We start from the raw sequence: 24,383 nt of genomic DNA, 5'->3' as shown, positions 1-24,383 counted from the left end.
AAACAGTTATATGAATGCAAAACTAATGATATAGATAAAGCTAGTTATACCGGTAAAAATAATTATTCTAGCACAAGAGAAGACAATTCTTTGAGGTAGTATAAAAAAACCATTGCACTTATTATCGCATGTAGATTTACATTGAGGAACTTCAGTCAACATAATTCTACAGAAAGCGAATGAATAAACGCTCATTTTATAAATTGAAAGTGAAAAGCGATCAGATCCCCAAGTTCATCCGTGTAAGTTAATATTAGCTGGCATAGAATGTAGCTGTATTGAATTGATTAGTCATAGGACGCTTTACAGCATAGTAGCAAAAATCTGAAAAAATGAAAAAATTTACAGACCAATTTCGATAAAACTCTCAGATGACTCTGACAAGATACAGTGAAACATGGATAACTCAAACTTCACGGGACCGAGTGAAAGTGTTTGAGTTATCAGAGCGTTCAAGTTATCAGAGCACAGTCACAAGTGAATGTATTTATCAGTAGATACATATACAAACTACATGTATATATAAAACTAAAGTATAGGTTGTTTGTTCTAAGTTAAAGGGCATCTGATGTAGAGTTTTAAAGTATTTATCAGAAAGTATAGATATTTTTATACACTTGAGATTTGTGTGTTGTTTTAGGTGATGTGACTGCCAGAACTTTTTCAGATTAAAATTGGCAAAACCTAATCGCGGTTAAAACGCTCAGAAGACATTTTTTCTTCAGAGTGTTTTACTCGAGATCAATTTTGCCAATTTTAATCTTAAAACGTCTTGTCAATCACATCACCTAAAACTGCAAACAAATCTCAGCCCAATAGAAAAATATCTATTCTTTCTGATAATTTTTAAAACTGGACATAAGTAAACATTTACGACCAATGCAAAAAAGCATGCTTTACATCTGATCAGTTGTTTCATTTAAAAAACTTATCGAGTGTAGTCTGTGACAAGGTATTTTTTTGACAAAGATCAACAGTGTGACTTATTGTAGAAATAGATTTTAAACAGTTATTATAGTCCTTAAAAACTTGTTAGCCTTTTCTAACAAAATTGGCCCATCGATAGGTACGCCTTCACTACGCACTTGTCTAAACCAAGTCAATAATACACCATCCAAATCATCATGCGACGTTGAACGATCTCTTAGCCTTGATGAATTTTGGTCACATAACGATCTTATTCTTTCTTTTTGTTTAATCCATGTTGACACTGTACTTTTTGGAAGATTTTCTCTTTTTGACAATGCTGATAGCTTTTGTCCCGCTTCGATTTCCTCGAGTACTTTAAGTTTGTCAGAAGGTTTCTACGCTTTTCTTTGCTTGCGTGATGCCATCGTAAAGCGGATGTCTGTTGTAGCGGACGCCAAGCCACGAGCCTATTTGTGACATTTTATCTTCATGTATCCGCATATAATCACTGTTACAATATGTTTTTTGCATGCTGTGTCTATCTTTATTAAATTTTTATCGCTAATACCTTCCAACGTTTATAGCTTGGCCGTAACTAAGCGAACGTCTTAGCGACCCTATTAATCATTTTTATACAATTTCTTTTTCGGTTCCATTATACGGTACGGGGGGGGGGGGGGGGGGGGGGGGGGAATTATATGCACACTACGCGTATAAAAAGCGCTTTCGTTAAGAAAGCAGAGTAGTCTCAGCTCCGCGACTAGTGGAAACTCCTTCGCAATAAATTGAACGGAAACCACGTTTGTGAATTCGGAAAAAAACTGTTCGAGTTAACGGTGCCGAGGTCGAGTTATATAAAGCCATTTATCATTGCGTGGGAACGGACCAAGCAAATCCATTCGAGTTAACCATGTGTTCGATATATCCGAGGGCGGGTTATCCATGTTTCACTGTAGTTAGATATTGCCATGAGGTTAATGCTTTGTTTTTGGTGAGCGGGCAAAGTTTTGACAAAAATTGTCCCTTAAGTTCACAAAATTCTTTTGTTTGTTTCGATTAACTTTGCACAAAACAAACCTGGTGTTTTCTGAAGTGAAGGCATTGGAGCAAGAGTTCTCCATTTCTTAGGTGTTTCCACTGAGGTTTTCAATTTGCTTGGACTGGCAAGATTGGGGCAGTCATTTGAGCTCTCACCATCATGAACATAAGCTTCGCTCAGGCTAGAAAGGATAGAGAGCATGCTTGAGGGTGCCTTTGATTCTCTATCCTCTTGTTCAGAATTGAAGTGAGGCTTTAATGCCTGTGCAACAGATTGCCTTGGTGCAATAATACTAGACTCTGATTCAGAGACAGCTTGACCAACTGCGAGGCTAAAGGAGACATCAGTGTTACACTCTTTTTGCGCATTCTCGACTATGGATGGAGCTGTTGCATACCCCTTAGGCGACGTAACAACATTTTCGGGAGAAAAAGTGAACTCTTTGTCGACAGCAGTAATTTTATCAGCTGATGCAATTTCATTGGTAAAAGGATTGTTCACTTCAACGACAGGATTGGCCAGCTCAGAGTTAGAAGTGACTATTTCATCAGCAGCAATGACCTCTTCATGAATGGGAGTGATTCCTTCTGCAGCAGGAGTGACTTGATTATTAATGGTCGCGATCTCTTTGGAAATAGGGACAGAAGTAGAATTAACTGCTTTACCGAGAATGACTTCTACTGTAGCAAGAGTGACCCCTATGGCAGCAGCAGAAACTTCTTCAGCAGCAGGAGTGGCCCCTACAGCAGCAGGAGTGACCCCTACAGCAGCAGGAGTGACCCCTACAGCAGCAGCAGAAACCTCTTTAGTAGCAGAAGTAACCACTACGGCAGCAGAAACTTCAGTAGCAGTAGTGACTGCATTGCCAGCCGCAGAAACCCCTTCAGCAGCAAGAGCGACCCCTACCGCAGCAGTTGATGTAGAATTACCACTAACGGATTCAGCAACAGCTTGCGGTAGCTCTTGTTTGGCTTCGAGAGCTCTTGCATTGGCTCGCATGTACAGGTCCTTCCTTGTGATATTCTAAAACAGATGAACATTTTGCAGCCCGAAGTAGAATATGTCACAATATGCTACAAATACATAAAAATTCTAGAGACTTCCTCACTGAACGTGCCCTAAAAATAACTGTAAGGTTTTATGGAGAAATATGCAGAGTTGCAACAAACACAATTTACTAGAGAGATTGAGGGCATCATAGTGAGACAGCATTCTGTAATGTAGACAGACATCACACACCTTGAGCCAGGTAGGATAGAGTGGGTGGTACTTGCGATCGATTGGTGCAATCACCATTTCTTGAATCACAGATCTTGCCACGCGAATACTGCCAGGGATCAGACCTCTAGTTTTGTATCTCTAAAACACAGCGTCCACATGGCTATAATAAAATGTGTTTGCTTAAAAAGGAATAGGATGTTGCCAGAAAAAATTTGCTAAAGATTTGAAAGTATCTTCAGCCTGCGATGTCCTTTCACCTTTGACCCTCGCGTGAAGTGTTTACCTCAATACCAAACATAGCAACTAAAAAATTTAATCTTGATGCTGTGCTTTGAACTTATACAAAATCAGATATGTGGGAGTTCAAGGTTATCCAAATCATTAGAAAAATAAATGAAGTCTTTTTGGATCCCAATGAATTAACTATAATATCAAACAAAATAATTTACAATTGTGGTACAAAACAACAACGAATTAACTATAATATCAAACAAAATAATTTATAATTGTGGTACAAAACAGTGTGAAATAATCATCACTATAACAAGAGCCACAGCCGTCTGTCCAAAGCCACGGTTGGAGATTGGAAAAAGATTGCATCATATGGGATTCGAACTCTTGACTTCCAGCTCAAGACCCCTGACACTCTAACACCAACACCAACCAACCACTTCTTGAAACTTTGAAATAATTGTGTTGATAGTTATTCTCCTTGCTTTATCGGCACACTTAACTATCTCTCACAGCACACTGGACTACTCGGGTACTAGTAGTAAGAGTATTATAATTGTTGCTAGTAAGTGGTAATGATGTACAGAGATTAAAACAGCAAAACGACAGTAAACAATTAACAGTAAACGATTGAAAAATTCTTGCCTGTAAAATATTATCAATAAATTAGTTTGGCTAACTATTATAAAATGCGAATGTATTTTTGGCAGACTAACTAATTATTATAACTTATTACAACTAAAAAAATCGTTAAATTTTAAACTAATTATAATAAAAAAATAATTGGTGATTTTCAATTTTTATAATTGAAATTAAAACGGAAAGGATTAAGTAAAGTACTTTCCATTATTACGATTGGTCATTTTACATAATAGCTTACAGTCTCTCCATTCATAAGCCTTCGTAGTTGATGAATTGGAAATGATTTCTGTACATGTGTATTTGATTCATCGAAATGAGTGGTTCTACTCGGACAGATTACAATTTCCATTGTAATTCCTTCTATCTGAAATCAGCTTCATTTGAGATTCATTTAAGAGAACTCACAGACTCATTGTTAACAAAAGGTGAATTTTGAATCAATTTTAAATCGTAAAAAATCACAAACTGCAGAATGGATGTTAAAGCCTTTTGTGTCATAGAATAGCAGTAGTTGTTTTAAATGTGTCAACTTTCACACAACCACTAAATTCTGTACATGTATGCAATTATTGAGACTACTAAATTTTGGCCAATATGGAGCTTCGACTCTTGCCATTCACCTTTCAGACTGACACTCTAACCAACTGAACTAATTGGCTGCCATCCAAACAGACGGACAGGCATTAGTCAGTAGTACGATAGGTTACATATAAAATAATGTTATAATTATAACCTAAAGCAAAAAACGGCACTTTCAAAATACACTATTAGACACTAACTTTATGCCCTCTAATATCAAGAAGGCTAACGCATATATTATTGTAACCCTAGAAGCACTGCATGCATTGTCAGGTTCACAGACCATATTTGCACATTACTTTTATAGTCAAATTCAAATAAGTTTATATACTTATATAAAATTAAACAATAGTCATTTTCTCAGAAGTCAAATAAGCTAACAATTAACAGAAGTCTTGAGAACAACAATTTTGAAAAAGTGCTGCTAATTTGTGATGCCCAAAAGTTAGCAGTGTGATAATGAATAACATTGATGACAAATTAATTTTGAGAGTTATTTGCTTAGTAACAAATATGGAACAGATAATCAGTATAGAATGTACAATCAGTAACTGCTCTGTCAGACGAACTAGATGCATGACTAGAGGTCGTCTTATTTTCACCTTTACTGTATAATATAGAAAACCAGAATAGAAGAGATAAATGAAAAGCAATTGTTGGCGAATTTTTGATAGCTTTAGAGAGTTATCAAGATTTATATCTATACCGTAAGTCCTCATGCTCAAGCCGCGCGGCTTGTGCTCAGAAACAGAAAACTCACGAAAAAAAAAAATCCTCCAACAAGCCGCGTATGCCCACAGACCGCAGCTAATGACTGAGGTTTTGTCGCCCTCGACCCCCTTCAAGAGTGAGTGTTAAGACGGGTTTCGCTATACCCCCGTCCTCTTGAATAAGAAACCAGGCTACATCAGTACACATGAAAAGAATTTTCGTTTACTTCCAAGTTCGAATTAAAATTCCTAAACCCTTGCATCAATAACTTACTTGCCATGTCTCAGCTAGATTGTTATTGCACTGTTAAAGGGCTTCATGTTTATGGAAAGATGCCGGTCAAGAATGAAAAGGTGTTAATTACCTATGACTGTGGTGAATTAAACATGAGCGATAAATTCTTCTTTATTCTAAAGTATTCCATAAACATGACCTTGAAAATAAACGAGTAGGTCGCCAAAACCCCGTACATAAAAGTGTATCATGACTGCGATTCTATGGTTATAGCGCGGAACTGAGCGGAGACCGCATTTATCGAGAAGCCGCCCTGAGCCCCACATAAGTTTTAAAAACTTGGCTTTAGCCGTGGCCTATGACCTTGAACCAGAAGCCGCGCCCAACGACAGGCCGCGCGGCTTGAGCATAAGAACTTACGGTAACCAAATCCTTCACAAAATAAAGGATCTAGAATGATGAAGTATTTGTCATGTGGTCGCTACGTCAAGAAAATAACTGAAATAACTGTTGCGCCGTGCCTGCCACTATTCCTAACACCTGCCATTACAACTCACACCTGCCACTACAACTCACACCTGGCATTACAACTCACACCCACCATTACAACTCACACCTGCCACTACTACTCACACTTACCAAGATAACTCACATTTACCATGACTACTCACACCTGCCACTACTACTCACACTTGCCATGACAACTCACACCTGCCCTACAACTCACACCTGCCAGTACAACTAACAGCTGCTGCTACTACTCACACCAGCCACTACAATGCATACATATGTTTCTTGCCAATCCTACTCACACCAATAGTTGTCTTGTGAGCCTTCTCCTTCTTGCATTCATTGTGTATGTGCTGCCGAATACTTTTACTAGAGTGGATTGTCAGCATGTGCTTTTGCAGCAAATCGATGGCAGCACTTCCCTTTGATTGAAATTCATCTAGCCCCATGCATATCAATCTAGCAGAAAACATGAGCGTTGTTACACAAATTGTTTACACCACAAATTCTTGTTTTTACATATAGAAGTTAGGATTATACATATAATTCTAAAGGTATTAAAAAGAGCGTGTCAATACCCAAATAATGAATAGCACAGGTACACAGTATTGCTGGCAATTTCCAAAAGATAGTATTTTATATTCTTGCAATGGGTTATAATGATGAGAGTAATGATGAGAGTAATGATGATAGTAATGATGAGAGTAATGATGAGAGTAATGATGAGAGTAATGATGAGAGTAGTGATGAGAGTAGTGATGAGAGTAGTGATGAGAGTAGTGATGAGAGTAATGATGAGAGTAATGATGAGAGTAATGATGAGAGTAGTGATGAGAGTAATGATGAGAGTAGTGATGAGAGTAGTGATGAGAGTAGTGATGAGAGTAATGATGAGAGTAGTGATGAGAGTAATGATGAGAGTAATGATGAGAGTAATGATGAGAGTAATGATGACATTTCGTAACTTCAGGGTCATGATGAGACTCAATAGTATAATGTGTCATTTAAAGATCTATTAACCAAACCATAATGACACTTGATAGCATATGTGTATGAGAACATGCTCTAGAGAGCAGCGAGATAGATGACATTTAGTAATAAGCTAAAAAAACTGGCAGTACATGGTGACACGTAACAAAATGTTGTGACACACAGCAGAATATTGTGACACCTTGTTGAATGTGGTGACATCGAGTTGAATATAGTCACATCAAGTTGAATATTGTGACAGCTAGTAGAGTTTTGTGACACCTAGTAGTGTTGTGACACCCAGTAGAGTGTTGTGACAACTATTAAAATGGTGTGGCACCTAGTAGAGTGTTGTGACACCTAGTAAAGTGTTGTGGCACCTAGTAGAGTGTTGTGACAACTAGTAAAATGGTGTGACACCTAGTAGAGTGTTGTGACACCTAGTAAAGTGTTGTGGCACCTAGTAAAATGGTGTGGCACCTAATAGAGTGTTGTGACACCTAGTAGAGTGGTGTGACAACTAGTAGAGTGTTGTGACACCTAGTAGAGTGGTCTGACAACTAGTAGAGTGTTGTGACAACTAGTAGAGTGTTGTGACAACTAGTAGAGTGTTGTGACAACTAGTAGAGTGGTGTGACAACTAGTAGAGTGTTGTGACAACTAGTAGAGTGTTGTGACAACTAGTAGAGTGGTGTGACAACTAGTAAAGTGTTGTGACAACTAGTAGAGTGTTGTGACACCTAGTAGAGTGTTGTGACAACTAGTAGAGTGGTGTGACAACTAGTAGAGTGGTGTGACACCTAGTAGAGTGGTGTGACACCTAGTAAAGTGTTGTGACAACTAGTAGAGTGTTGTGACACCTAGTAGAGAGTTGTGACAACTAGTAGAGTGGTGTGACAACTAGTAGAGCGGTGTGACACCTAGTAGAGTGGTGTGACACCTAGTAGAGTGTTGTGACACCTAGTAGAGTGTTGTGACAACTAGTAGAGTGGTGTGACAACTAGTAGAGTGGTGTGACACCTAGTAGAGTGGTGTGACACCTAGTAGAATGCTTTGATACCTAGTAAGAATGTGATTATATTCAATAGAATGATTGCTGTACTACTCACTACCAGATGATTTCACTATTTAGAATGCAGTACTTACACATCTTCAGCATGGTGGAACTTCACCCGAGTGTGAGAAATGGCTGTTTGGAAAGGGTGCTCCGGAAGTATTTCAGGGTACATGAACACAGGAGAAAGAGCAAGAGCACTTTTCTGCTGTAAAGTGAGATTCGTTTTAGCCTCCACCACTTCCATTTTATCCTCCGCTATTTTTGTTTCATCCTTCCAGAAAGAAACAGCAAATCTACATACCCTATTCTATTACAGTATGTAGCATACAGCATCTACATACCCTATTCTATTAGAGTATGTAGCATACAGCATCTACATACCCTATTCTATTACAGTATGTAGCATACAGCATCTACATACCCTATTCTATTACAGTATGTAGCATACAGCATCTACATACCCTATTCTATTACAGTATGTAGCATACAGCATCTACATACCCTATTCTATTACAGTATGTAGCATACAGCATCTACATACCCTATTCTATTACAGTATGTAGCATACAGCATCTACATACCCTATTCTATTACAGTATGTAGCATACAGCATCTACATATATATAAATCTCAGCGTTTATCGTTTATCTGTTGATGTGTCCAGTTACAACGATTAAGTTTTAGGAACAAAAAATGAAACGAAGAACATTGTAACGAGATTTGAACTCAGTACCTACAGGTCTACCTACAGGTCTATAAACAGGCATACTAAACTACTAGGTCATGCAACTAAATTTTTATACAATAGAATAATTGTGCACAGCATACTTATTACACCAGCCAATCTTAAATGCCGATTGGTTGAAATACGCTTCATCTTGTACGCTTAAAGAGCAAAACCCAATCTTTGTTCCTAACGATGGCGTACACCGTAAATTATAATAACAGCTCTTATTATAGTAAGATTAACTAGCTTAAGTTACTCAAATTCATTGGGTAAAGAAACTTGACAACAATTTCAAATACATTTTTTATGCAAAAACTATTTTATTACCCATGCAACCTCAGGCATTCAGCTAGTATGTATATATTTATAGGGTATTGGCGTCTAGCAAAACATTAACCTCCATCTAAACCAACTTAGTAATAAATGTGTGAGTTCACTCAGAGTTGATTCGAATCTACCGTCAATCCACCAAAGTTATTCAATGGTCCTATTTTCAACAGATATCAAGACAATACTTCAAGGTAAAAGCTAGAAGGTTTGACTTATTCTAGGCAAAAGTGCCATTGATCGAGGGGTGCTCTGTAATACCCTCACCTGATGATAGCTGGCGAGTAAACCCAGCGCCTGTTGCAAGTTAACCACATTGAAGGTACTAAGAACTCCTGATCTACTTGTAGAGGCAAATATACTCAATTCATTCTACAAGGGCAGGAAACATTACATGTGCATACATGAATAACATTCAATAACACGCACACATGCATGCTGGAATATTACATACAAGATTTACTTGGATGGTGGCACGCTGCAATTTCCATAAATCTAGACATCTAAAAATCTAGACATTTTTATAATCTGATCAAATATGACCTCTCAGAGAATATGACCCCCAATAGAATATGACCTCCCATAGAATATGACCTCCTATAGAATATGACCTCTCAGTGAATATGACCTCCCATAGAATATGACCTCCTATAGAATAAGACCTCTCAGAGAATATGACCTCCCATAGAATATGACCTCCTATAGAATATGACCTCCTATAGAATATTACCTCCCATAGAATATGACTTCTCATAGAATATGACCTCCCATAAAATATGACCTCTCATAGAATATGACCGCTCATAGAATATGACCTCCCATAGAATATGACTTCCTATAGAATATGACATCCTATAGAATATGACATCCTATAGAATATGACCTCTAATAGAATATGACCTCCTATAGAATATTACCTCCCATAGAATATGACTTCTCATAGAATATGACCTCCCATAAAATATGACCTCCCATAGAACATGACCGCTCATAGAATATGACCTCCCATAGAATATGACTTCCTATAGAATATGACCTCCCATAGAATATGACCTCCCATAGAATATGACCTCTCACAGAATATGACCTCCCATAGAATATGACCTCCTATAGAATATGACCTTCCCATAAAATATGACCTCCCTTAGAATATGATCTCCCATACAATATGACCTCCAATACAATATGTCTCCAAGCGCTAGCAATCACAAATCCTGAAAGAAATCACAGCTATCAGTACCTGACACACTGATTAGAGCCAAATTAAATAATGTAAAATATAGCAATATTTTTAGTAGCATCTGCCAAGGTTGGGTTGGTCCTGACCAAGCACCTGCATGGACTGCCATCTCATTTGGCAGGCGTGTTGTTTAAATCAATTATAAAAACATCAAAAAAGTTAAAATCTTATACATGTACTCTAAAATTCTGTCACCAAAAAAAGATATGGTTGAAACACGGTCTCTACTTTGATCATTGTCGCTAGACATGACGTTAGTGTAGACATTCTCAGCTTACCAAAAACTGAACTGATTGTTGATAGAGTGCAGGTGCTGTCACCTGAGCCAGCATAGCTTGTTGACAGAGAATCTGGACATACTGAAAAAACAAATGAGTGGATTGAACATAAATATTGGCTCTTCACACAGAAGTACAAACAAATACAACACTTAGTGGTATCATAGTATCAAATTGTCAGCTAAACGATAATACGAGGTCTGATCCAAAAGTTCCCGGAATGGAGTTGTATACTCGTGCATATTCACACGATGGAAAAACCCATTGCAGGGTTGGCTGGAAAACACGTCTGGAGTGTTGTCACAAAATTTCAGGTTGCTATGACAATGCGTTCTCATGTGAGCTAACGATATGTCAAGGTCTGTCCGGTGCTTCCGTCTTTTTTTTAAACAAATTTATCGTCATGCCTAATCAATCGGAACAGCGTATTTGCATTAAATTTTGTGCGAAATTAGGGAAAACAAGTACTCAGACAGTTGAAATGTTAACTATTGCTTTTGAAGATGCTGGTCTATAAAGAACACAAATTTTTGAGTGGTACAAACGTTTTTGTGAAGGTAGAGACAGCACTGAAGATGACGCGAGGTCTGGCAGACCAGCGTCGGCAAGAACCTGCTCGTAAATTGACAGTGTGAGGTCACTAGTCATGCCAGATCGACGTTTAACCATTAGAGATATTTTGAGAGACTGGACTTATCTTTGGAACTGTTCAAAAAGTTTTAACTGACAATTTAAACAATTTTTAACAGATTAAACGAGTCGCAGCAAAGTTCGTGCCAAGCTTGCTGACTGATGACCAAAACGAGCTCAGGATGCACGCTTGCAACGATTTTAAGGAAGCTTTCAAGAATGATCAAAACTTTATTTTAAAGGTCGTAATATCCTTGTTTTTTCTAATTTCACACAAAATTTAATGCAAATGCGCTGTTCCTGTTTATTAGACATGATGATAAAAAAAAATTTTTAAAATACCGAAGCACCGGACAGACCTTGACATATCGTTAGCTCACATGAGAACGCATTGTCATAGCAACCTGAAATTTTGTGACAACACTCCAGAGGTGTTTCCCAGCCAACCCTGCAATGGGTTTTTCCATCGTGTGAATATGCACGAGTATACAACTCAATTCCGGGAACTTTTGGATCAGACCTCGTATAATTTATGATGACATTGCCTATCACTTTTAAGGAGTTGTATGCACACGCTGGATATGAAATACTTCATTAATAAAAAACTGCCATTGCATATGCCATGAGCCAGTGATATCAAGTAATAGCAAATATTGTTATACTATTTAGTTAAAAATTATGCTGTAAATATGATAACTTTGTCTGTCTTGGTAGTTGTCTTCTTCCATGCTAGCTTATACAAAACTTACTAACCAGTTTTGTTACTGTAGTCGTTTTCCCCCGTACAAGCCTACACATAATTTCCTAACCACATATTTCACTGCGGTCTTTTTCTCTCATACAAGCCTATACTTTATGTGCCAATAGTATCAGTCCCTGTATCCCCTACACGCAATTTACCAGCTACGTCTGCACTGTGGTTGTCTACTCTCATTCAAGTCAACACATAACTTACTAGCTGCATTTGTCTCAGCAGTTGTGCTCTCTCATATAAACTCATACTCGGCAGTTGTTTATCCGTAGTTGGTTCCACCTCACACGCCGGTTTGGGTAAAGTTTGATCTGTTTGCTGCACTTCATTAGCCCTTTTCATTGCCAATAGCTCAGCGACCGATGTGAGCTTTCTGTCAATAAGACAAATCCTGATTGATAGCTGACACAAGTACATGATAGAAAAGCATATCAGACTTTAGAATCACTGACTTCTGAAAAAAGACTAAAGGAAAAAGATTTGAGGAATTCTTATCTAGTCGGCATTGGGTCGAGAAGCACTCAACCAACTAGCAGACAAAACAATTAACCAATCAACAGAAGATTGAAGAGCAATCAACCAGTAGGCAGAATCTAAGACCTATCAACTGATCATGAATAGTTTAACAACCAGCACTCACCCAATCGGCAGAGGCTTGGGTGTGTTAAAGGAAGTAGGTACATCCTGACTGTAGTCATCTTCGTCGTTGGCTAGCCATTCACTCTCGTTCAACTCTTCCATCAGTAGATTTATCTCACTCTCTACAAACCAGCAGATTGATTGCAGCGTTGACAATTATACATTAATGATTGATCATAGTGTCAGCTTGTTCAGTAATTGTGTGCTCCTGCTTTAAAATAAGTTGTAATGCAGCCAGCATTCACTTGTCAATTGCAAGCAACAAAATTTGAGGGTTGATTGAAAACTGATTCACTAGGTGCAGATTTTTCATTGCAGTTGTAGCGGGCAGCACCGCTAACTCCTAAATGCTTTATCATGTACGTGCATTCTAGTTATTCCTACACAGAAATAATAATCTAATAATATTTAATAATATATCTAATAAGAATTATCCTTGCTTCAATAGATTTTCAGAACTCAGTGATAAGTTTTTCGACACTTCTGGGAAAAAATGTAGGTAAAGAAAATAATGCAGAAATACAGAATTTGAGAAAAACAAAGAATACAGAGCAAAGAATTTTAAGAAACGGAACAATGAGCAAAAGCAAGTAGTCAGCCCTATGTTCCGGTAGCTTTATGGGGGAGTAGCCATGGTTACAGCGCTGACCCATGATCAGTAGATTCATGGTCCGAGTCATACAGGGACCATCAGTGGTATTAAACATGGCAATCAACCACAACTGCTCCTATGCCTGATCTCATGAGCAATGGTTACAATAAATCTTATACAAGGCGGAAGACCATGTGCGGTGGCGCAAGTAAATGTTCTGGCAACGTTATAGGCTGCAGTCTCCAGTTCCACACTTGAATGAGAGCTGACGACTCCAGCGATAAAGATGAAGCACACCTGCTATAATCTCTGTATCATCCCAACCGCAACAACTAAAACTGTACTTGCTCAGTTTCAGAACTTATCCTTTCATTTGATGAACCACAAAAATAGTGAAGGTTAGGTGAGCTGGATCAGTCAGAGCTCAATCGAATAGTAGTTTTTACAAATAATAAATGGGTGTTTCGATAAGCCGATATTCAAAAGCTTTGTTTAGCTGAAACAAGAGATGGTGGTTTAGCCTGTGATTCCATGTATGTATTTAGGGTTTGGGAGATTCATAAAAATAATAATAACAAGTTTGTTGGTTTTATAAGTTGTTAGAACTACACTGATCCCTGATTATGCACTCAAGTAGTTGGTCCGGTATGCAATATCTAAGTAGGCTGAGTACAGTAACAGTAATACTGCTACAAAAAACCTGTGCTAAAGATGATTGCGTCAGTCACAGCAGCCATCAGTTGAAATCTAGCTATTAAAATTTAGTCCAGTGTCTACCTTGACAACCCATGATTCTACATGTAACTTGTCAGAAAAAACTTTCTAAATCTAATTAAAGTAGATAATATAATAACTAAAGACAAATTCTGGGCTCAAATGCTGTGTTATTTATTAGTAGTGCTACCAAAAGCTAAGCAGATTACGCTGGGCTGCGAGCTCATTGATAAAACAAAAGCCATTTTTGCAAGAATGACAGCAAACCGCACTATGAGCACTGAGTCAGATAACAAAGAGATGAGCATGCATGTAGATGTGTATATAATTCATTCACCACAACATAGTTGAAATGAGTAAGGTAAGTTTAGGCATCGAGGAACTTTATACTGTACAAAGGCTCACCCCTACAATGTATGTAAGTTAGAAATTGATAGTGATCAAACACCCGAGACGAAAATGCAACTTTCTGTCAGACGTTGGTAGGATTTCACAAGCACCTCTCTCAGCAACAAAGACAGCAAACCGCAATGAGGTTTGCTGTCTCTGAATATAGGACAGAGCGAGTAACATATACAGCCTTAAAAAAGGCCCACATCTTGGATGCTTTAAAAACCAGCAAATGAGTAACTACATCAGATATAATGTTATAATCAAAATTACAGTAGAAACAAGAGTTATTTAGCTGGTTTATTCTACACTTTCCAACTGCACAAGTTTTATTTTCCAACCCAATTGGTGTGCATCATATTTTAAGAAAATAATTTAGATATACCATAACTTAATCAGACCAATATCAGGATTTTGTTGTCAAAACCAACAAATGTAGACTTTTCAAACACTAAATCCAGTATCTTAATACATACTGTTAACTCGGACAGGAAGTAGGTGATCCTCTTCTGGCTCTGGTTCAGCCAAAACATTATATTCAGGGTCAGCCTCTGGATCATCTTCATCCTCATCAGCAGGCACATCTACAAACCAAGCGCCGAATCTTTCACTAAAAATGCTAACAACACAGCAATTGTCTTCTCTTGGCCATAAGTAGATAAGTATGACCTAATATGATATTCGTCAAGCAAGCTAAACTAATTTTGCTTATCAAATCCATACATTTCCATGTAAAACCTTAGAGCTTCGGTAATTCTATTGACAGAAAATTATATGAAAAAGAAATAAAGGTGTTATGAAGGCTAGAATATCTAGTGATGATCTCACTAACATATTAGCAAAAAAGTATGTAAGCGAACCTTTCATCAAAATGCTTAACAGTGACAACTTTAAACCCAAACAGAAGTTTAACAACACAGGCTTACAGAATAAACTCTCAAACATTGTTGAAGGAAGATTTCATCGGCTTGTATTGTTAGGCCTCTGTCTGAATTTAAAATTCAAGTTAACTTCCACCAATCCATAAAGAGCAGCATCAATGACACACTATACTTCTTTCCAATAGACCATCGCTGCCAATATCTAATGGCTTAAAAGCTTAACATACGGATAAAACAAGAGAGCTAACAAATAGACAGCTACCATCTTTTAGCAGGTTTTGAAGAAAATCCTTCCACTCCGGGTCTTCATCTTCTTCTGGGTTTTCATACATGTCGAGAGTGACGTCAGGAGGTACAAGCTCCGCCTCAATGCTGCTTATCGATGTGTATGTCAGCGGTTGTTGAGACCGTGTGCGTTTAGCTACTGTATCTGTCTATACAATACCAGACAGTCCACAAATTAAAAGAACAACTCAGTATTAATTTCTTTGAGTGGTATCGCTTAGTATAAATGCAAAACATTGTTGGTAACATAACAAAATCTGGTTGTGGTTGAAGCTATTTCACTAATTTTTCACTTAAATATAGACTTGTGCTTAAGAATATGTATATACTCTCTATATAAACTCTCAATAATATTATATACTATTGAGAGTATATAATATTATATAACATTATTATATACATATAATAATATTATATATTACATGTATATAATATATTAATATATATCATATATAATATTATAATATATTATATATTATGTATAATATATATATTATGAGGTTTATTAAAAACTACAGGTTAAAATCATTACTACTAATAGTTTTATGCGATTGCGTTGCAATCTTCAGGTAGAATGACTGAAATTTATAACGCACAAGCTATAAAATTACAAAATTACTTTATAAAGCTGAGGGTTTAATGCTATTGTCTGATATAATTATAGTATACAGCAAAGATGCCATCAAATTATGTTATTGAGCTAATTAGATGTTTTTAGCATGTTTTCCCATATATGGGACTTGAAGGACAAGAACATTCACTATAATATAACCTGGAAGATCATCAAAACATACAACACATCATAGGTCATACAACACATCAACAAAATCTTGCCAGTTATGTCTATGGGAAAAGTACATCATCATATTCGAACCAAAGTTAGCCAGCCTTAACACTAGAAGTGAGCTGATATCAACATGCCGACCACATGCTAGAAAACATCTAATTAGCTCAATAACATAATTTGATGGCATCTTTGCTGGATACTATAATTATATCAGACAATAGCATTAAGCCCTCAGCTTTATAAAGTAATTTTATAGCTTTGTACACTATACATTTTAGTCATTCTACCTGAAAACTATTAGTAGTAATGATTTTAACCTGTAGTTTTTAATAAACTTCATACACAGCTCTAATTGACTCGATTATTGAGCACTCTACTTTACAGTGTAAACTACATATACTAATATATATATTTTATATATTATGCATAATATACAATATATATGATATATATCTTACATGAGTACTTAGATGAAAGAGAGAGAAAGAGGAGTCAGGCCAGACCTAGACTGAGATACAAAGATGCAGCAAAGAGTAACATGAAGTTGAGGGAGCTAGACACAAACAGATAGCAAGAGAAAGTGGAAAACAAGCTGCATGGAAGCCAATAATAAAGCCTCAGCCATAAAACAGTTATTGTCGAAATGACTGACTGCCAGAGAGAGAGACTTGGACGATGTTTTAAACGGAAATATATTTTCAGACCAAAAATACTGACCAAGTCGAGTTGATCGAGTGCATCTAAAAATGGCTGCTGATACTCGGGAGAGGAATCTTCCGGAGGTGGAGGTGGACCCATGCAAACTTGTGGCTGCAGAAAAAATGAGAAATCGGTACAATATTCAAAAGCTGACAGAAAAAATTGCCACACTGGATTAAATGCCAAGGTATGTATTAGTAAAAGCTTATGGCAGCGAGAGAACACGTACAAGGTTGACATGGCGGGCAGGAATAAAAGGTAAGTTCAGACTCGGACTGTTGACAACTTGTGGAGACTTGGAACACATTGGGGAGCCAACTTCACTGGTGTGGGATGATAGTATGCTCTCATTATCTTCATCACTTGACATACCTGCCAACTAAACCCAATCAAAGTTCGGTCAACATACCTGCCAACTATACCCAAGTACAGTGTGCTTGACATACATGCCACCTCCAGGGAAGCGCAGCAAGGTTTACACACCTCAACTCTGATAATGTACACAGAGTGCTTTAAATAAATGTACCTGCTATCTGTTAATTATAACTCAAGTATAATGTACTCGATTTACCTGCCAACTATATCATACTATAAAGTACACAATGGCAAACATTTGGACAGGAATATTTCAATAGCAGTAGATATATCTTATACACTAGACAGATAGAATACTGTTACGCGATAAGAGAAGGAGAGAGCTAATCAACTTGGTGAATTTTAACACTTGTAACAAACTGTAGCAACTGTGAATCATTGCGCTAATGAGTAGAGATACCATACTCATTGACAGAAAGCAAATACATTCACCTTGGAGTACCAATAACTCACAACGCATCACAATACACAAAGAAAAAGTGAAAATCCGACAAAATCAGCCAAAAAACAGCTATTCCACTAGAGCTTTTAAAATTCATGTTCACAAAAGAGAATAAAGTTTTTAAAACTCGATATTTTAAGTAGACGAAAACAAAAAATTTAGAATACAAAAGTTTCTAGAACTTTCTTTAGAATTGTGAAGGCAATTGCGAACGCGGCAACACGTCGTATCAGTGTGAGGAAACTAATCTAGTACCATTCAAACACTAGAACATTGCATATTAATTCATTACAACTTTATAATAAAAATGCAAATTTGAAGGTTAGTTATTTTTATTTAAATAATTGCCAGCCTGAACAAACATAGATTTTAAAATTCTGTGAGAAGTTAACTCCTATATTATATTAGATTGAGCAACGCGAATGCTTTTCTTATCAGCCACTACTAGATAGATCATACTCGAAATATGAGGTACTGCAAATGACGAGGACTACATGGTAAATATACAACCAATACCTGTAACAACATATTCATAGCACTTCTAGCAGAAAAAAAATTAGAAAAAATGCAGATATAAGGCATTCTTTTGAAAAATAACCCTCTTAATTCTGGGTGAGACTTTTTATTTACGAAATCCGCCCACATGCAGTAGTCGCTAACACAGTAACTAGTTATTAATTTTATTTAATAAACAATGTAGGCCAAGAAAACAAAAACAATTCAATGTTTTATCAAATTAAAAAAATTAAGACAATCTAAATACCAATTTTGATTGAATAATAAATCTTTCAATATTAGACGCTAGAGAAACAATTTTCATGCACGAAAGCGAATATGTAGTAAACAGCTAGAAAATACCAGAGTCAACTGCAGTGAATTCTTATCATCTTTGTTTATTAGTCATCCAGACATCTACAATCAATTAGCCTCAGTAAAACGCAACAATTATTCAGCAGTAATTACTACAAACCTCCGCTAGGTCTTTTTCAGGAACATAGTCTTCATCGTCATCATCTTCTGGAAATTCCAACTCTGTAAAGTGTCTCTTCCGCCTCCTTTTCAAAGTCTTATGGGGTGACAGTGGCCATGGATAAGGGATCTACAGCGGTAAATTAATCTCAAAGAAATTGTAAAATGTTGACACGTAAAAGTCTCATCTGCACAAGTACAGTCGGCGTAAATACTAACGGCAATCAATTTCAACCATTTCTAAGAGCGTGTTGTCGAGAGTGCCAAACTCTCAGACGATTGAGACAAAATGTGAGTTTGAGTAGACGTAAGAAATCTGTGAAGACTACAGAAGTTAGGAAACAGAAAGTGAGGTTTGTTAGAAGCATAAAAACAGAAACTGACGTCTATTTGTTACCAGTTACATGTAGCTTCACACTCCTTGGGCACTGAACCGCTATACACTACATGTAGCTTCACACTCCTTGGGCACTGAACCGCTATACATTACATGTAGCTTCACACTCCTTGGGCACTGAACCGCTATACATTACATGTAGCTTCACACTCCTTGGGCACTGAACCGCTATACACTACATGTATATCTAATTGAATTAATAAACTACAGATCATTTTTATATCTTGAACTGTTTTTTCTCCAGAATACACAAATACACAGATTTTTTATCGAGACATTGAGTTTTACTCATTATAGTGAACACCACTCGAACCATACTCAAAACATCTCATAAAATAGAGGTTATGAGCCCTTAATTTCATGTCTGGAATACTTTCTATACTTTAAAAGCTACATGTCAGATTTATACCACTCCAAACCACCTCTGGATTTCACACGCGTAACAAACTATTAGCTAAGAAATGTTGCAACAATGTAGGATACCATGTTTTAGACATAGTAAAATAATCTACTTAATAATAAATTTTTAGCTAATACTTTCAAATATTATATATCATACACACTATACACTATATAATACATGTATATATGACAGTTAAATCTTGACGTAAATAATCTCTACATGTGATTTCTTTGACATACGGCCTAAACTTTAAGCAAACACTTGTCTTGACATACAAAAGAATTCTCAACATATAACATTCAAAATTTTTCAAAACTTGACCATTTTATGAGTAAGAATAGAAAAACTGGCAGAAATAAAAAACACCAAAAATATACACATTAAATTAATTTAAACTATGTCTAGTGTAAGATAAACTGCATACTTCTACCAATGACTCTAACACTCACTCTACCACTGACTCTAACACTCACTGTACCACTCACTCTAACACTCACTGTACCACTGACTCTAACACTCACTGTACCACTGACTCTAACATTCACTGTACCACTGACTCTAACACTCACTGTACCACTGACTCTACCACTCACTGTACCACTGACTCCAACACTCACTGTACCACTGACTCTAACACTCACTGTACCACTGACTCTGACACTCACTCTACCACTCACTCTAACACTCACTGTACCACTCACTCTAACACTCACTCTACCACTGACTCTAATACTCACTGTACCACTGACTCCAACACTCACTGTACCACTGACTCTAACACTCACTGTACCACTGACTCTAACACTCACTCTACCACTCACTCTAACACTCACTCTACCACTCACTCTAACACTCACTGTACCACTGACTCTAACACTCACTCTACCACTCACTCTAACACTCACTGTACCACTGACTCTAACACTCACTCTACCACTCACTCTACCACTCACTGTACCACTCACTAACACTCACTGTACCACTCAATCTAGCACTCACTGTACCACTGACTCTAACACTCACTGTACCACTGACTCTAACACTCACTGTACCACTGACTCCAACACTCACTGTACCACTGACTCTAACACTCACTCTACCACTCACTCTAACACTCACTCTACCACTCACTCTACCACTCACTGTACCACTCACTAACACTCACTGTACCACTCAATCTAGCACTCACTGTACCACTGACTCTAACACTTATTGTACCACTGACTCTGACACTCACTGTACCACTGACTCTGACACTCACTGTACCACTGACTCTAAGACTCACTCTAACACTCACTGTACTACTGAATCTAAGTACTGCTGAGCCTAACGTAAAGTAACAATAAAAACCTTTTTTACTGGTTATTATTTTATTAATTTAGTTTCTAAATGAAAGTTTGGTTCTTAAAATAAATAAATAATTATCTTCATACGTCAAGGTTTGACTTTACATAAATATTATTTAACCTAACAAAATAATAATGAAAGAGCATTATTGGTAATGTTTATGTTCGGTTGTGTGTACCTCTATTGCCTATGCAAGGACTTATGCAATGGGTCCTGGTTTTAATAATCTGAAGTTTCAAATAACAAAATCAACTCTACTCTATAAGCACACACACAACAGTTCTTATTAAAATGGAGACATATTTCATAAGTGGGTTACAGTAACTCTCACTGAAATTGAATAGTTGACTAAGAGTAAATAGACTACATTATCTTTTTTTTTAATTGAAAAATTTATTTTTTAAAAATAATTAATATTTTAAAGGCTAACTTAGAGTATGAAAGAGGTTATTGTAAAAATTCATTGCCAGGATATATAACCAGCAGATGGCTTTTAGAAGGCGAGTGCTGCAGCCCAAATGAGTAATAACTGGTGAAGAACTATAAAAGGCTTTTGCAAATTGACCTACATGTAACTTACATAGCTTTCAGCCAGGACTCATACATATTTATAATGATGACTTAACAAACATTCAGCTAGCCAGCATTGTAACAGCACACAGTCATCCTTGATTGAATTCGAATTTAGCAATGTTGAAGCGAGGAGTTATCTTCTTTCCAGATTTTACACCACAAATTGTTGGAATTTCCATAAATGCAGACATGTTACGCTCCAAACCATAAAAGTCTGTGGATATATGAAGATGCAAAAGCTGAGCTATAATTAGACAAGGTTCATTGCAAAGTACAATACAGTTAGTAAGCATTCAATAATCTTGTCTAATCAATGCAATGGTATTTGCCAACAAGCATCTCTACAGCGAGTTCTGATAAATATGGCTGTCAACCAACCTTTTATCACATACAAAAAAGATCTCATTGTGACTAAATTTAACAGGTCAGATTAAATACAAGGAACAGAGACTATTGATAGCAACTGTACATCATACTTTCCCTTCGTTAGCCAAAACTTGTTTCATTTTAGCCCTTGTCATCTTTGGCTCATATGTAGCTTCTTCCAACTTACTCCCTTCCTCCTTTAGCGAGTTTGACAGCATCTTCTGCACATCGGCATCTTTCACAACATTCTGGCAATACAAAACAGGTATCAGATACGCTATAGAATCAGTATAACAGGATCATCAACCACATTCTGTCAATGCAGAGCACATGCAAGTAGAGCAAATGACATATTTACTCGACCAATCAGCCTCGCCCTATCCTTCATCAAATTTTGTCAACTAACAGCAGGTATCAGATATTTTCCACCAAGTGTGTATGCTCGTAAACAAAATAAATATGACAACAACTTATCCAGCATCTAAAAGCTCGATTCAGATGAACAGCTGCCACACGAAGAGCTGTATATATAGTCGGGCATAAAATAGCTGTACCACAATAGAGAGTACTAACAGAGGTTACTAACAGGGGCTACTAACAGAAAATACTAACAGAGGGTACTAACAGAAAATACTAACAGAGGGTACTAACAAGGTTACTAACAGAGGTTACTAACGGATGTTACTAACGGATGTTGCTAACGGAGGGTACTAAGGGAGGATACTAACGGAGGCTACTAACGGAGGGTACTAACGAATGTTACTAACGGAGGTTAATAACAGAGGGTACTAACAGAAAATACTAACAGAGGGTCCTAACAAGGTTACTAACCGAGGTTATTAACGGAGCGTTCTAACGGAGGTTGCTAACGGAGGTTATTAACAAATGTTACTAACGGAGGGTACCAACAGAGGTTACCAAGAAAAAAGTTACCAACAAAGAATATCTCATTATATAAGAATTACATGTTGTTATCTCACCCTGGTTGCTGAGTAATCCAGAAATTTTACGACACGAAAAAATATTGCTAAGCTATGCATCGGGTATCACATTATGTTAGCTACTCTTGACCAATCACAACATTTGATATTAAAGATTGTTGATGATATGAAGAACGGAGGGCTCTGCTCCAACCTGGTTCAAGCTACTGCTTTGACCAAAGATCAGCTGGATCAGTATACAAGCAGTGCTAAACACACCAACGATACCATCCACCATGTTGGTAAGTCTGCGAGAACAACTTACATATATGATAGATTTAATGTTTGTCACTGTCAGATTGTCAGAGACCCCTTTCAGCCTCTCAGTTCTGTCAGTTTCTGATTCCTCACTACAATACATCACATGGCCATGCTGTAGACTGAGATTCTACATGGCTGATGGTGAGGGCCATGCTGTAGACTGAGGTTTTACATGTCTGGTGGTGAAATAAGCATTCATCTTCGATAGATATTCAAAAATGCTGAATTATTTATTTAGCTGTAGCATTTGTTCTTGTAAAATATTACATTGTCTCCATCTAACCATCCTGTACACAACGGCTATACTTCTCCCCTTTACAATAACTGGTTGACAATAGATTTCTAGACATGGCAGCTGGTAACTACCCCTCATTAGTGGTTATATTAGTTAAGGCTCTCATTAAAGTTCAAGTCTGTGATATAATTTTATCATATTCTAAGCTATCTTGTTGATTTCAGTGAACATCAAAAATGCACATAATCAGCCTTACAGCTACATCTTGCTTTAAGGACAATAAGTTATCTCACAATATTTTGCGAGTTGCTCCTCGATGTCGTCTGTTCTTTCCTTTGGTAGGAGTTTCGTGTACCACGAGGGCATGACTCTCATCATCACTGACCGCATCAATGACAGGAGTCTTTGCTTTTTCTAAAAAAGAATGTGCAGATAATAGTTTGAAGTTATTAAAGTAAAAAAAACATGTGTAATAGTTGTTTAAAAACTATAAATTAGGAAAAATTCAAATTTTCAAACTTGAATGGAAATGAACCTGTTATGTACCTGATTGGTCGAATATATGCTGGCAAATTCAGCAAATGCAAAAATATGGAGAAGTTTAATCACGCAAACCACTATCAAAGCATAAGCGAAAAATCAGTGAATACTAATTTTATTTCAAGCCGAGCTCTGATTAAAAACTCACCATTGTCTGATGCCATTTACAACTCTCTCTGACTTTTTTATCTGCAAACCAAATACGTTAGTTACAATATTTAGTGAAACTAATTATGTAGTTCTGTAATAAGCTACTGCACATGCAAACTCTAAAGCATCCATTAGATTACCTTTTGTACATCATAATGACAATATGATATAGATTAGCCTAAAAATGTCAACTATTAGCTGCCACCTTCTATCAAAACAGTTCATCATAAAACAAATGTTGTCGTGGAATCTTAATAATAATAATCTCATTCTTAATAATGGACAGATCACGATTCTAGTTTA

At 36.9% G+C, this 24,383-nt stretch overlaps 1 protein-coding gene and 1 pseudogene across 1 annotated transcript in view; both read right to left on the bottom strand.

The window, feature by feature from the left end:
- Window positions 1-24,094, bottom strand: part of LOC137390681 (GON-4-like protein) — a 45,086-nt gene extending 20,992 nt beyond the window's left edge. The window contains exons 1-17 of the mRNA XM_068077005.1: window positions 24,079-24,094; window positions 23,684-23,804; window positions 23,160-23,244; window positions 22,025-22,162; window positions 18,830-18,958; window positions 17,272-17,421; window positions 17,061-17,153; window positions 15,534-15,705; window positions 14,867-14,974; window positions 12,696-12,816; window positions 12,260-12,428; window positions 10,675-10,755; window positions 9,424-9,528; window positions 8,192-8,373; window positions 6,379-6,535; window positions 3,188-3,307; window positions 1,987-2,971 (exon numbers count right to left, since the gene is read on the bottom strand). Coding sequence (XP_067933106.1) covers window positions 1,987-2,971; window positions 3,188-3,307; window positions 6,379-6,535; window positions 8,192-8,373; window positions 9,424-9,528; window positions 10,675-10,755; window positions 12,260-12,428; window positions 12,696-12,816; window positions 14,867-14,974; window positions 15,534-15,705; window positions 17,061-17,153; window positions 17,272-17,421; window positions 18,830-18,958; window positions 22,025-22,162; window positions 23,160-23,244; window positions 23,684-23,804; window positions 24,079-24,094 — 2,932 coding nt within the window. The remainder of the gene's footprint in view (window positions 1-1,986; window positions 2,972-3,187; window positions 3,308-6,378; window positions 6,536-8,191; window positions 8,374-9,423; window positions 9,529-10,674; window positions 10,756-12,259; window positions 12,429-12,695; window positions 12,817-14,866; window positions 14,975-15,533; window positions 15,706-17,060; window positions 17,154-17,271; window positions 17,422-18,829; window positions 18,959-22,024; window positions 22,163-23,159; window positions 23,245-23,683; window positions 23,805-24,078) is intronic.
- LOC137392195 (uncharacterized) lies at window positions 9,703-10,285 on the bottom strand (annotated as a pseudogene).
- Window positions 24,095-24,383: the final 289 nt, after the last annotated feature.

Source organism: Watersipora subatra, chromosome 3, assembly GCF_963576615.1.
Source record: "Watersipora subatra chromosome 3, tzWatSuba1.1, whole genome shotgun sequence".
Classification (NCBI taxonomy): Eukaryota; Metazoa; Bryozoa; class Gymnolaemata; order Cheilostomatida; family Watersiporidae; genus Watersipora; species Watersipora subatra.
The sequence above is the reverse complement of the archived record's forward strand: the minus strand, read 5'-3'. Positions and strand labels throughout refer to the sequence as shown.